The sequence below is a fragment of the Artemia sp. Qi Xiang Cuo genome, chromosome 2 (assembly GCF_049724085.1).
Source record: "Artemia sp. Qi Xiang Cuo chromosome 2, ASM4972408v1, whole genome shotgun sequence".
NCBI lineage: Eukaryota > Metazoa > Arthropoda > Branchiopoda > Anostraca > Artemiidae > Artemia > Artemia sp. Qi Xiang Cuo.
In genome coordinates, this window is record NC_142795.1 from 91,044,799 (window position 1) to 91,057,127 (window position 12,329).

The following is a 12,329-nucleotide window of genomic DNA, read 5'->3' on the forward strand; positions in this document are numbered from 1 at the left end:
TGAATCAATAATTTCCCCTAGCGATTATGTAAATCAAGTTCACAGGTTCTACTCGTGACAGGACCACGTGGTTTATGGTTTTCCATGTGAGAAAATTCCTGTTTTTCCAAGTGAGAAAATTCCTGTTTTTTCATTCTCACTTAGAAAACAATATAACAGACATGAATTGCTGTTGACATCCATAAATGTGACAAAGTTCCTGTTTTTCAAATTCTCACTGACAAAAACCATTAAACATCCATGAAAAACATCAAATAAATCGACCGACACACATAACCATCCATGAATTATGTAAAAAAAGTTATAGGTGGCAGCAGGGATGCGTGATCGCGCCTCCTGACCCCTCTCTACTAACAGTACCAGAATAAATTTAGGTCCATATCTCCGAAATTTCAATGGAAAGTTCTTCAGATGAATAAAAAGAAAATTCAAAGGAACATAAAATTAATTTTGGGCTATGCTGCCATTATGAGAATATACATTACAAAAACTATAAGAATATAGTAAAACTTGAGAATAAAAACTTGGGACTGGAGTGGTAAGGCCCCCTTCGTATGCACGATATTCTAAGTTCGTTTTAAGTTTTATTTTGGCTCTTAACTTTCGTTTGTGAAACAGGATTTTTAATACAACACGTGAGCGGCGAATATGGCACAAAGCACTTTTCCTCCACCAGGCTCTGTTTAGGGTTTCACACTTCAGGTCTCCCGGTGAAGTTTCAACTTCACCTCTTTTTCTAATTTTCTATATTCATCTTCTTCTTCTATATTTTCTTCTCACCTCTTCCTGTACGATTCGAGAACGTTCCACTTGTCGTTTGGCCCCAGCTGAATGGCCAAAAATCACGCAGGGTTTATCGCTTGAAATTCCATTTTTCCAACAGGTACCTATAGATATTCTTATACAGTTCCTATGGAAATCACCTAGAATATATTACTTAAACCTTTCGAAGCGCTCACGCTTCACAGCTACACTTCGCCAAAGTCATTACTATGGCTTCTAGTACCATGGTCTTATCTACTTATTGTTAATTGCCATAGGCAGATTGATCAGGATCGTGGCAAAATTTTCTCTCTATGCAATTAAAGGGTCATAGAACCCAAGCTGCTCCTTCCCTGACCTCCAAAGTAAAGAAATGTTGCACTTCTTTGAACTTATGATCTTTCATTGATCACATAAGACGAAAACAGCGCTCAGGGGCTTTAACCCCCATTGACTCCCAACCCCTACCTGCTTAAACATTCTGAGACCACACTGGCTATACAGTAAGTATGGAAACATTTTCATTCCCTGGCCGAAAATCACCCTCGGTTGGTTTTGCTTTTTCCTTAATTTTTTTTTGTTCTTTGTTTTATCTTACTTCTCTCAACTTCATTAGTAAAACTGGCATGCTATACCCCACTGGAATTAGGATTGTATAAGTGTGGCAACACACACTGTGTGGTCTTGATGTTCGTTTTGAGCATGAGTTCACTGTAGCTTCTGCTCGTTCTAGGTATTGTATATATTCTAATATCTAATTAGTGAATTCTAATCAATCCCATTTTCTTACCATTTCAAATTTCTAAACTAATATATTATACGCATGTTTTAACTTCCAAATTCAATTCCTAATTTTTTTAGAAAAGTTTTTTTTTATAGTAAGTTGTAAATAGTGAAAAGAAGTCCCTGTACTGAATTTTATCGTTTGCATTATCTTAAAGTTATTTATAAGTCTCTTTTTTTACCTTGATTTTCCCCCATATTGGGACTCAAACTCCGTTCAAGCCTCATTAATCCAATCGCTCTTTTAATTGTCAGCACTCTACTGATAATAATTCTTGAAGAAATACCTAATCGGTGAAAGCCAGGGTCAAACACGTGTGGACTCCAAAGCAATAAAAAACCAACATTTCTACACAGTAGAAGAACAACGGTAAACCAATCAGAACCAGTAGGTTGAGTTTCTAAATAAATACTAAAAAACATCTTTATACGTGAGAATGTAAAAGAACAGAAGGATTTGGGACTACATTTGTTGTTAATTACGACAGTCAGACACACTGAAAAACGTCTTTGACCCTTATTTTTAGGGGGGGGGGGGTCTGTAGCCTACCTAAATTATTGCTTGTGAAATTTGTATTCTATTTGCTCAGGAACGTCCAAAACACTTTAAAACAAAATTGGCCATTTTCATGGTACATTGTCTAATCAAACAATTATCTTGAGTTTTGTTGTGCATTGAAGTTCCCTTGGATGTAATAATGGCCTAAATACGACAGTCAGGTACTCACAAAAGGAGATAGGCTTCAAGCTTGTACCCCCCTTCTTTTTTTATATTCCACAGGACTAAATTTAAAGTAACTTTTTTAGTTATTTTTAATTTTTTGCCCCACTGTTCAGAAATACCACCACCCCCATCAAAACCAAATTATAGGCTCATGCTTGACCACACATTTCCTGAGAACTTCAAAACTCAAAAGCCAAGACACCTTATTCCGATTTAAAAAGTAAAGTTTTAATGCGTTTCGTTTGTTCCGATGAGTTTCGTTTTTGAAATGAAAATAGAAAGGAGTAATTGTAACCTGTAAGGATGAAGGAAGATTAATCGTTTTGTATATGAGGGGGCTGCCGCCTCCATCAGAACCCCGCTTTTACGCTAAAAATATGAAATTTCTACCCTTTAAGCTTCAAGAATGAATGCTTCAAGAAACAGTTTATGTTAATGAACTTAAAGTAAGTAGCGACTCATGCCATTAGCAACCAAAATTCTGAAAAAGGAGTATAACAATAAATATACCAGAAAGATCGCTTTTTATTGTAATTCTAAACATGTGAAATTTATTGCGCTTAAGATTATCCATCAAAAGTTACGATCCCTGGAGGAAATCTGCGTAAATTAAGGAGTTTCAAGCTCCTATGTGCAAAAACATAAAAGTTGCATTTTTTCGAGGAATTTGATAACGATACTTGTTTATGTTTGGTTGTTTGTTTGTTTTTTCCCTCAGGGGGATCATATCAAAATAATGGTTGTAAATTATTGTAAAAGGGCTGATTCAAGCGGAAAATAAAAGTTCTAGTGCCCTTTTTAAGCAGAAAAAATAAATTGGACTTCCAAATTTTATGCTGAAATTTAAATCGGTCAAAAAAATACCCAATTTTTTGTTGAAATTTTGATTTTGTTTGAAGCCCAACAAATTATTGAAATTATTGAGAATCACATACTGTTCAATGTAAAAAATTCACTCTCAACGTAAATATGTTTCATTGATCAACATGGATTGGATTTCAACAGTAGATTGAGACTTCTTGAATATCATATTGAATTTGACTATGGTGCATTTAAAGTAATATGTTCAATTGAAACTCAAATCAAATGTTGGAATTACGATAGAAACAAATCAGAAACTAATTGTCTTTTTGAGTTTAAAAAATCATATAGCATTAAGGGAATACCTTCTGAATTCAAACTTTTTCTAATTAATGACAAAAATCCTTACGGGAGAGCAGCTCTAATTTTCACGGTGAAGACTATTTTCACGGTGAGAAAATCTATGAATTTCAAAAAATATTTGTTGATTTTTATGTGTCATGAATTTGTTGCTAATAACAAATAGCAAGCTTCCCAAAACTAGAAAGGCTCCAAAATAGTGTATTCTTCAACTACACTTAAAAATACTGCACATTAATAGTATAAATAGCGCTCCCGAAACTGACAAACATTTATCTCCATTTTGACACAGAATTAATTTAGATAAAGACAAATTTGGCTAAAAAGTATTCTATTTCAAGATAAACAACATAGAGTTTTTTTCGAAAATTCATTATGGCATAAATATGTTGAATTCAGTTTCAAAAATGAAGTTTTTGGCCTTAGTGTTCGAAAAGAGTAGAATTAATGATATTTTTTTCTATCAGGAATATAATTTCAGGTTCCGTCTAAAAATAAAGTGTGTGACAACAAGGTAAGATATTACTTCAGGATAGGCTACTCTCTAGCTTTATAAGTGCTGCAAACGTTAAAAACAGTCATTATCAATGCTATATATATATATATATATATATATATATATATATATATATATATATATATATATATATATATATATATATATATATATATATATATATATATATATATATATATATATATATATATATATATATATATATATATATATATATATATATATATATATATATATATATATATATATATATATATATATATATATATATATATATATATATATATATATATATATATATATATATATATATATATATATATATATATATATATATATATATATATATATATATATATATATATATATAGTACCGGCAGCACGGCAGCTTCACCGCCGGGCCCCGGCATTCGGCATGCAGAAGGCTTCTAAATATAGATTCTCACTGTCATTTGTCTTCTAAAGGCAGACGATTTGAGTCTTTTCTTAATGTTATGATGTTCAAATGAATTTAAATTAGAAATATTGCCTTTTCATAATGACATTTTTTTATTGGACCTTAAACTTTTATAGTGGTTTGCCTTTTGCTATTATGAATGACATATTTTCAAGCCATCATATCTTCTAATTTTTCAAGTTATGAGGATAACATATCTTTTTCTTCTAACGATTTATCTAATCCAGGTTTTTGATTTTCAAAGGTATGGAAGGCATGGCATTGACGACCACCTTTGTTTCTTTTAATTGTTCAGGTGGTGGGACAAAATTTCTTCTTTTGCCTTGTCTTGTCTTTTGTCATTATGAAAGAATTATTGCCGAGCCTTTTGTTTCTTTTAATTGTTCAGGTGGTGGGACAAAAACTTCTCTTTATTACAACGATTTATTAAATCCATATTTTTAATTTTCAAAAGTATGGTAGGCATTGATGACCTTATCTATGTCAAAATCCAAAACCCAATCATCATCGCTATCATTTTCAATTTGTTGAGTTCGTTACACCTTGGCTTATCTTTCGTCATTATGAAATACGTATCGCCGAACCTTTATTTTTTTAAACAAAGGTATGGGGCACGCGGCAATCTTCTATATATAGATTCTCACTGCCACTTGCCTTCTAAAAGCAGACGATTTGACTCTTTTCTTGATGTCATGACATCCGAATGGACTTTAAATTACAAGTGGTGCCTTTGTAAAATTACATTTTTTTTTATTGGACCTTTAACTTTTGCCTCGGCTTGTCTTTTATAATTATGAAAGACATATCACCAAACCTTTGTTTCTTTTATTTGTCCAGGTAGTGGGACAAAAACTTCTTTTTCTTCCAATGATTTATCTAGTCCAGGCTTTTGATTTTTTAAAGTATGGGAGGCATTGACGACCACGTTTGTTTCTTTTAATTGTTCTGGTGGAGAAAGAAAAACTTCTTCTTTTGCATTGGCTTGTCTTTTGTCATTATGAAAGACATATCGCCTAAGCTTTGTTTCTTTTAATTGTTCAGGTGGTGGGACAAAAACTTCTTTTTCGTCCAACGATTTATCCAGTCTTTACTTTAATTTTCAAGGGAATGGTAGGTATTGATGTCCTTATCCATGTCAAAATCCAAAACCCAATCATCATCGCTATCATTTTCAATTTTTTGCTTCGTTAGACCTCGGCTTATTTTTTGTCATTATGAAATCCGAACTTTTGTTTTTTAACAAAGGTATAATAGGCATTGATGCCCTTATCCATGTCAAAATTCGAAACCCAATCATCATCTCTATCATTTTAAATTTTGACACGTTTTGATTCTCGCTGTCCAGGTTGATTTTCATTGACTCACTGCTCTTAATTTTCATTTTTGACTCCCTCACTTGTTCGTTGTCGTATGTCTTCTAACCAGGTGTGCCTTTGCCCTTCATTTTCATTTTTAGTGGGCCCTAATTTTCGTTTTCGCATATCTTCTAACCCCCCGTGTCTTTATTCGTCATTTTCATTTTTGACACGTGTTTGGATTTTGATTACTTCAGACAATTTAGCGATGGCTTTTGCTTTATCTGTCCGTATTGGTGTTGTCGCAATTGATGGTTCAGGTTGTCAAATTTCATATCTTATAACGTTTGATAGTTCAGGTGTTCGTTGTAAAAAATCATCAGTTATAGTAACTGCAAATGAATATTTTCGCTTTTTGGGCCTTTCAACAGGCATTATATTATATAAAGAACTATTGCGTTGGAAACTCAACAATCTTATTTATGCTATGCATGACATCATGTAAGAAAATACTTATAAGATGTCATATAAGACGTCATAAAAAATGCTTATATGATATAATAACATAGTACACGATGTCATTTGCACAAACCAAAATTAAGGCTCTTAACAATTCTTCTCTGAATTCTGACCTATCTAGATCGTTTTTTTATGCGAGAATATCCTAAGATACCTATTTTCCCGAAAGAATATGGAGCCGTTTTTGAGAACATACATACATACACAAATATTACTCACCTACAAAGAAAGTATATATACTGTCTTTAAATTTGAGCAATAAGTATATATTCTATTTCTAGAAAACGGCTCCATATTTTTTCGTGAAAATTGGTGTCTCTTAACAATAAACTGCAAAAATATTTATAGTATCAGAGCAATACTTTTAATATTTTAATTTCAACTAGAAAAATATGAGAAAATTTTAAAATTAGTTTTATTTTTTGCTAGGTTTTTGATAATTGATACAAGACTTCATTACAAACTGTTTGATAATTATAGTTTTCACAATTGGAAAAATTTAATTATTAATTGGGTTAGAAATAAGATATATAATAATGCAAATAATCGTAACAATAAGATAATTTTCTATAATTCTAAGATAAAACAAGCGATTGCTAATATAAAGAATGATTTTGTAATTGTACCTATTGATAAAGCTAATAATAATTTTGCAATAATTTGTCAGAAGCTATATTGTGATGTTTTATCAAAGGAGCTAAGTACAACGAATACATATTAAAAGGTTCAAGATGTTAATAATAGTTTAATGAAAAGAATAGAAGATATATTTTAAAAGAAAATTTAATATTAAGGTTAATGATAATGATAAAATTTCCCCTTTTTTATACTGGACGGCAAAATTTTATAAGAATCCCCCCAAACCAAGCTTTATTGCTGGTGCAACCAGATGCCCTACCAAAATCGCGGTGACTGACCTGTCTTGTATTTTAGGGAAAATTAAAAATATATTTAAGGCATATTGCTCGAGAATAAAAATTTTTCTAATTTTAATGCTTATTGGAGCGTTAATACTTCATTGCAGGTAATAGATTCACTGGCTTTAGTTTCAGCCAAAGAGTGGACTCATTTAATTTCACTACATTATATACAAATCTACCAATTAATTTAGTATTTGTAAATTTAAAAAAGATTGTTAAGAAGGCTTTTCTTTTGTCTAATTTGGTTTTTCTAAAAATTGATACTTATAATGAGAAGGCTAGATGGACTAATTTCTTTAATAGTACAACTAGTTCAAGATGTTAAAGCTTAGATATGATTTACGATTTACTAGAATTTATTCTATTTAATACTTTTATCAAATTTAAAGGTAATCTTTATAAGCAAAGAATTGGAATTCCTATGGGGGGTAATGCTAGTCCATTTATAGCATATCTATTTTTAAGCCATTTCTAATATGAATTTATTATTGATAAAAAGAACCCAAGTAATATAAAATATTTGCTTTCAAATACTAAAAGATATTTAGATGACCTTCTGGTGATAAATTGTGGGATTTTTATAAATTTCAAACAAGATATACCCACCAGAGTTAAATCTGGAACCCAGCAATGGCAAAGGCAGTTATGACCACTTTCTAGATTTAGATATTAATGTTTCACCTAATAACACATTAGTTTTTAAAATATATAATAAACAGAAGATTTTAATTTTGAAATAGTTAATTTTCAATTCCTTAAAAGTAATATACGTTCAAATATAATATATTCATCGTATAATTCCCAACTATTTAGATATGCGAGAATCTGTACTAATTACTTTGATTTTAAAATTAGAAATCAAATACTTAGCCATAAATTAATCGTAACAGGTTTTTCCGCAAATAAACTTGATTGAAAATTTTAAAAAATTTAGTTTTCAATATAATGAACTTTTAAATAAGTATAATAAAAATTATCAAGATATTTTGAAAGATAATTTGATATAACTTGCTATATGTGTTTTTTCTTTTCCTTATATTTTTTAAATTTATTTCATTTTGACATAAGCATGTGCCTTAGTTACAGAGGGTAGGTTGAAATCAGTTCTTAGATTTTTGGCATGAAAGTGAATGGGTAGTTGGTGACAGTTGTGGTTATGCAATCAAGGGAGGTAAACTGGCTGAAGTGTCATTCTTTCAGATTTGGGTAGTTTTTACTGTGAATCAGTTCTAGGTAAGCGGTGGTGAATGAAGCTTTGAACATTTTTTGGGGGTATTTTATATTTTTGGGTATGGTATTTTTCATAGATTTTCTACAGGTGACAACTACATATGGGTATGACATATGGTTCTATGGCAGGCGCGTTCATATGCCTTGGTCAGGAAATTTAAGCACCGAAACCTGTATGAGCAAGCTAGACCTTGTCCAAGTGCTCATTTATCTCCGTTACTAAATTAGGAAGACAGTTTTATTTTATTTTTAATAAGTTATTAGCTGTAATACACTATATAGATGATGATCAAACATTTCGTGGTAAAAAACTGTATAGTAAGAACGACTCGTCTCAATAGTAACCGAAACACTAAAAAACGAAATTTTAATATCGATAGGTACATCAAAAGAATCGGATTTTAAAGCTGACGTTAAATATTTAAGTTTCATCAAGTTTGGTTTTACTCATCAAAAGTTACAAACATGAGAAAATTTGCCCTGTTTTCGAAAAAGAGGAAAACACTCCCCAATAGTCATAGAATCTAAATAAAAATGAAACCATCAGTTTCAGCGTATCAAAGAACCTAACTAAAGAGGTTTCAAGCTCCTATCTGCAAAAATTTAGAATTTGGTATATTTTGCCAGAAGAAAGATCACGGATGTGTGTTCATTTGTTTTTTTTTTGTTTTTTCCTTTTCCTAGGGGTGATCGTATCGACCAAGCGGTCCTAGAATTTAGCGAGAGGGCTCATTTAATGGAAATTAAAAGTTCTAGTACCTTTTTTAATCAAAAAGCAAAAAAAAAAAAAAAATAGAACCACTTTTTACAAAAAACTGCATTTTTGGTGTCTTTTCATGCAGCAGTCTTTTCAAATATATTTGATTTTTGAAACAATCAAAATGTTCGTGGTAACAAACTATATAGTAAGAGCGACTCGTCTCAATAGTAACCGATACTATAAAAAATGTAATTTTGATACCAATAGATACATAAAAAGAATCGGATTTTTATGCTGATCAAACAGTTCGTGGTAACGAACTATAGTAAGAGCGACTCGTCTCAATAGTAACCGATATTCCAAATAACGGAATTTTAATATCAATACATCAAAAGAATTTGATTCTTATGCTGATTTTAAATATTTAAGTATCATCAAGTTCACTCATATCTATCAAAAGTTACGAGCCTGAGAAAATTTTCATTATTTTCAAAAAATTGAAAAACCCCCTAAACCTCCCTGCAGTCTTTTCAAAGATATTTGATTTTCTTATTAAATAAGGAATCATGTTAAAGTTTTATCAATGATGTCATAATGATAGGTTGCAGCCAGGTCGTCTCTTACTATTCCAATTAAGAAAAAGCCATAGGATTTTTCCTGTTTGTAATTATCAAACAGTTTGTGGCAGCGAACTGTATAGTAAGAGTTACTCGTCTCAAAAAATGGATTTTTAATATCAATAGATTTTATAATAATGTACGAAACTTTTACATTATATTTTAAGTAACATCAGGAATTTGTCACTTATATGTACTTTTGTAATTAAAAAAAACATCAAAATCAATGTTTTTACAGAGAACTGCGTTTTCATATACTAGATCAAACAGTTCGTGGTAACGAACTGCATAGTAAGAGCGACTCGTCTCAATAGTAACCAAAACTCTAAAAAACTGAATTTTAATATCAATAGATGCATCAAAAGAATTTGGTTTTTATGCTGACCTTAAATATATAAGTTTCATCATGGTTATATATAAGTAAATATATAATGAAATTTGCTTTTACCCATCAAAAGCTACGAGCCTGGGAAAAGTTGCCCCATCTTCGAAAAAAGGGGAAAATGCCCCTCAAAAGTTATAAAATCTTAATGTAAATTGCACCATCAGTTTCAGCGTATCAGAGAACCTTATTGTGGAAGTTTCAAGCTCTTATCTGGAAAAATGTGGAATTTGGTGTTTTTGGTCAGAAGAAAGATCACGGATGCGTGTTTATTTGCCTTTTTTTTGTTACCAGGGGTTATCGTATCGATCCAGTGGTCCTATATTGTCACGAGAAGGCTGAATGAAATGTAAATCAAAATTTTTAGTACCTTTTTTAATTAAAAACCAAAACATTTCAAAATAGAAATACTTTTTACAAAGAAACTGCATTTTTGATGTCTTATCATAATGCAGTTTTTTCAAAGATATTTGATTTTTGAAACAATTAAAAAGTCTGGGGTAATGAAGTGTATAGTAAGAGCAACTCGTCTCAATAGTAATCCGGGTTGCAGCGATAGCTAGCAATCCGGGTTGCAGCGGTAGCTAGCAGTCTAGTAAGAGACGATCACGTCCAATGTTAAGAAATATAAAAACCCATAACTCCTAAAAAAAAGTCAGATCAAAACAAAAAGTACACCATGTCCGAAAAAAGTAGAACCGCCTTGTCCAAAACCCCTGTATAGTAAACTTTCTGTTATTTGGCTTGAACAGCAAGGGAAATATATTGGCTTGAAAACCAAGAAAAGTGGCGGTTACTACAACATTTTGCCTAAGCGGCATATTTTTTTCTTTCTCTTTTTCTTATACACAGATAGCTTGGCACTGGAACATCGTAGAGAGCTGTTCAACGGCTCATTTTAAAGGAAATTAACTGGGTTAACAATCTTTTGTAATTAAAATTAATTATTTCTAAAAGAGCATAATTTTTTTCACTAAAAACTGCATTTTTGATGTCTTTTCATACTGCAGTCTTTTCAAAGATATTTGATTTTTGTACATAAATCATAATCGTATACCAGCAGTAAGAATTGAACCCACGCCTCCGAAGAGACTGATGGCTAACACCCGCGCCTTGGAACACTCGACAATGCTGTTATAATAAAGAACGACCTCTTTCCTATACTATCTGGGTTGCAGTGGTAGCTAGCAACCTAGTAAGAGACGATCACGTCCAATGTTAAAAAATATAAAAACCCATAACTCATAAAAAAAAGTCAGATCAAAACAAAAAGTACACCATTAGAACCGCTATGTCTGAAACCCCCTTTCTGTCGTTTGGCTTGAACAGCAAGGGAAATATATTGGCTTGAAAACCAAGAAAAGTGGAAGCTACTACAGCATTCTGCCTAAACGGCATCTTTTTTTCTTCTTTTTTTCCACATATAGTTTGGCACTGGAACATCGTAGAGAGTTGTTCAATGGCTCATTTAAAGGAAATTAATGGGGTTAAAAACATTTTGTGACTAAAACAAATTATTTTCAAAACAGGATAAATTTTTCCACAAAAAACTGTATTTTTGATGTCTTTTCATACTGCTCTCTTTTCAAATATGTTTGATTTTTGAAGCAATCAAACAGTCCGTGGTAAAGCTATATTTAAACTTTATATTCCGTAGATAGCTTGGCTGGCACTGGAACACCGAAGAGAGTTGTTCAATGGCTCATTTTAAGGCAAATTAATAACATTCAAGGACGTATCTAGAGGGTTTAGTGGGCTTGAACCCTCTCCCCCGAAATGTTTGTCCGACTCATAATAACGAACATAAAATAAATATAACAAAATTGAATATAAACAAAATGTACAAAAAATGAATATGAACAAGTTTTTTATGCGTTTTTGAAGTTTTTATAATAAAGAACGAATATTCTACCGATTGTCTACTAATAACCATATATGACATAATAAGTGATTACATTAAAGAACGATCTTCAGTCCATAGTAAATAAGGTGTTATAAAAAACCATTATATAGATGATGCTTACAGTAATCAAAGGTTACTGTTTACAATGTGTTGAAAAGATATTAAGACTATCATTGGCTATCAAATGGCTATCTATGGAAAAGAAAGCAAAAAAAAGATTCCGTTTAGGCAGAATGCTGTAGTAGCTGCCACTTTTCTTGATTTTCTAGCCAATATATAACCCTTGCTGTTCAAGCCAAACGACAGAAAGTTTCCTATACAGGGGTTTCAGATATGGTGATTCTAATGGTGTACTTTTT

The 12,329-nt window shown here is 31.5% G+C and overlaps 1 protein-coding gene across 1 annotated transcript in view; it reads right to left on the minus strand.

Moving 5' to 3' along the window:
• The window catches only part of LOC148955792 (uncharacterized), a 140,962-nt gene extending 139,129 nt beyond the window's left edge, over positions 1-1,833 (minus strand). The window contains exon 1 of the mRNA XM_089108354.1: positions 1,728-1,833. Within this exon, the coding sequence (XP_088964480.1) occupies positions 1,728-1,773 (46 nt within the window). The 5' untranslated portion in view covers positions 1,774-1,833. The remainder of the gene's footprint in view (positions 1-1,727) is intronic.
• Positions 1,834-12,329: the final 10,496 nt, after the last annotated feature.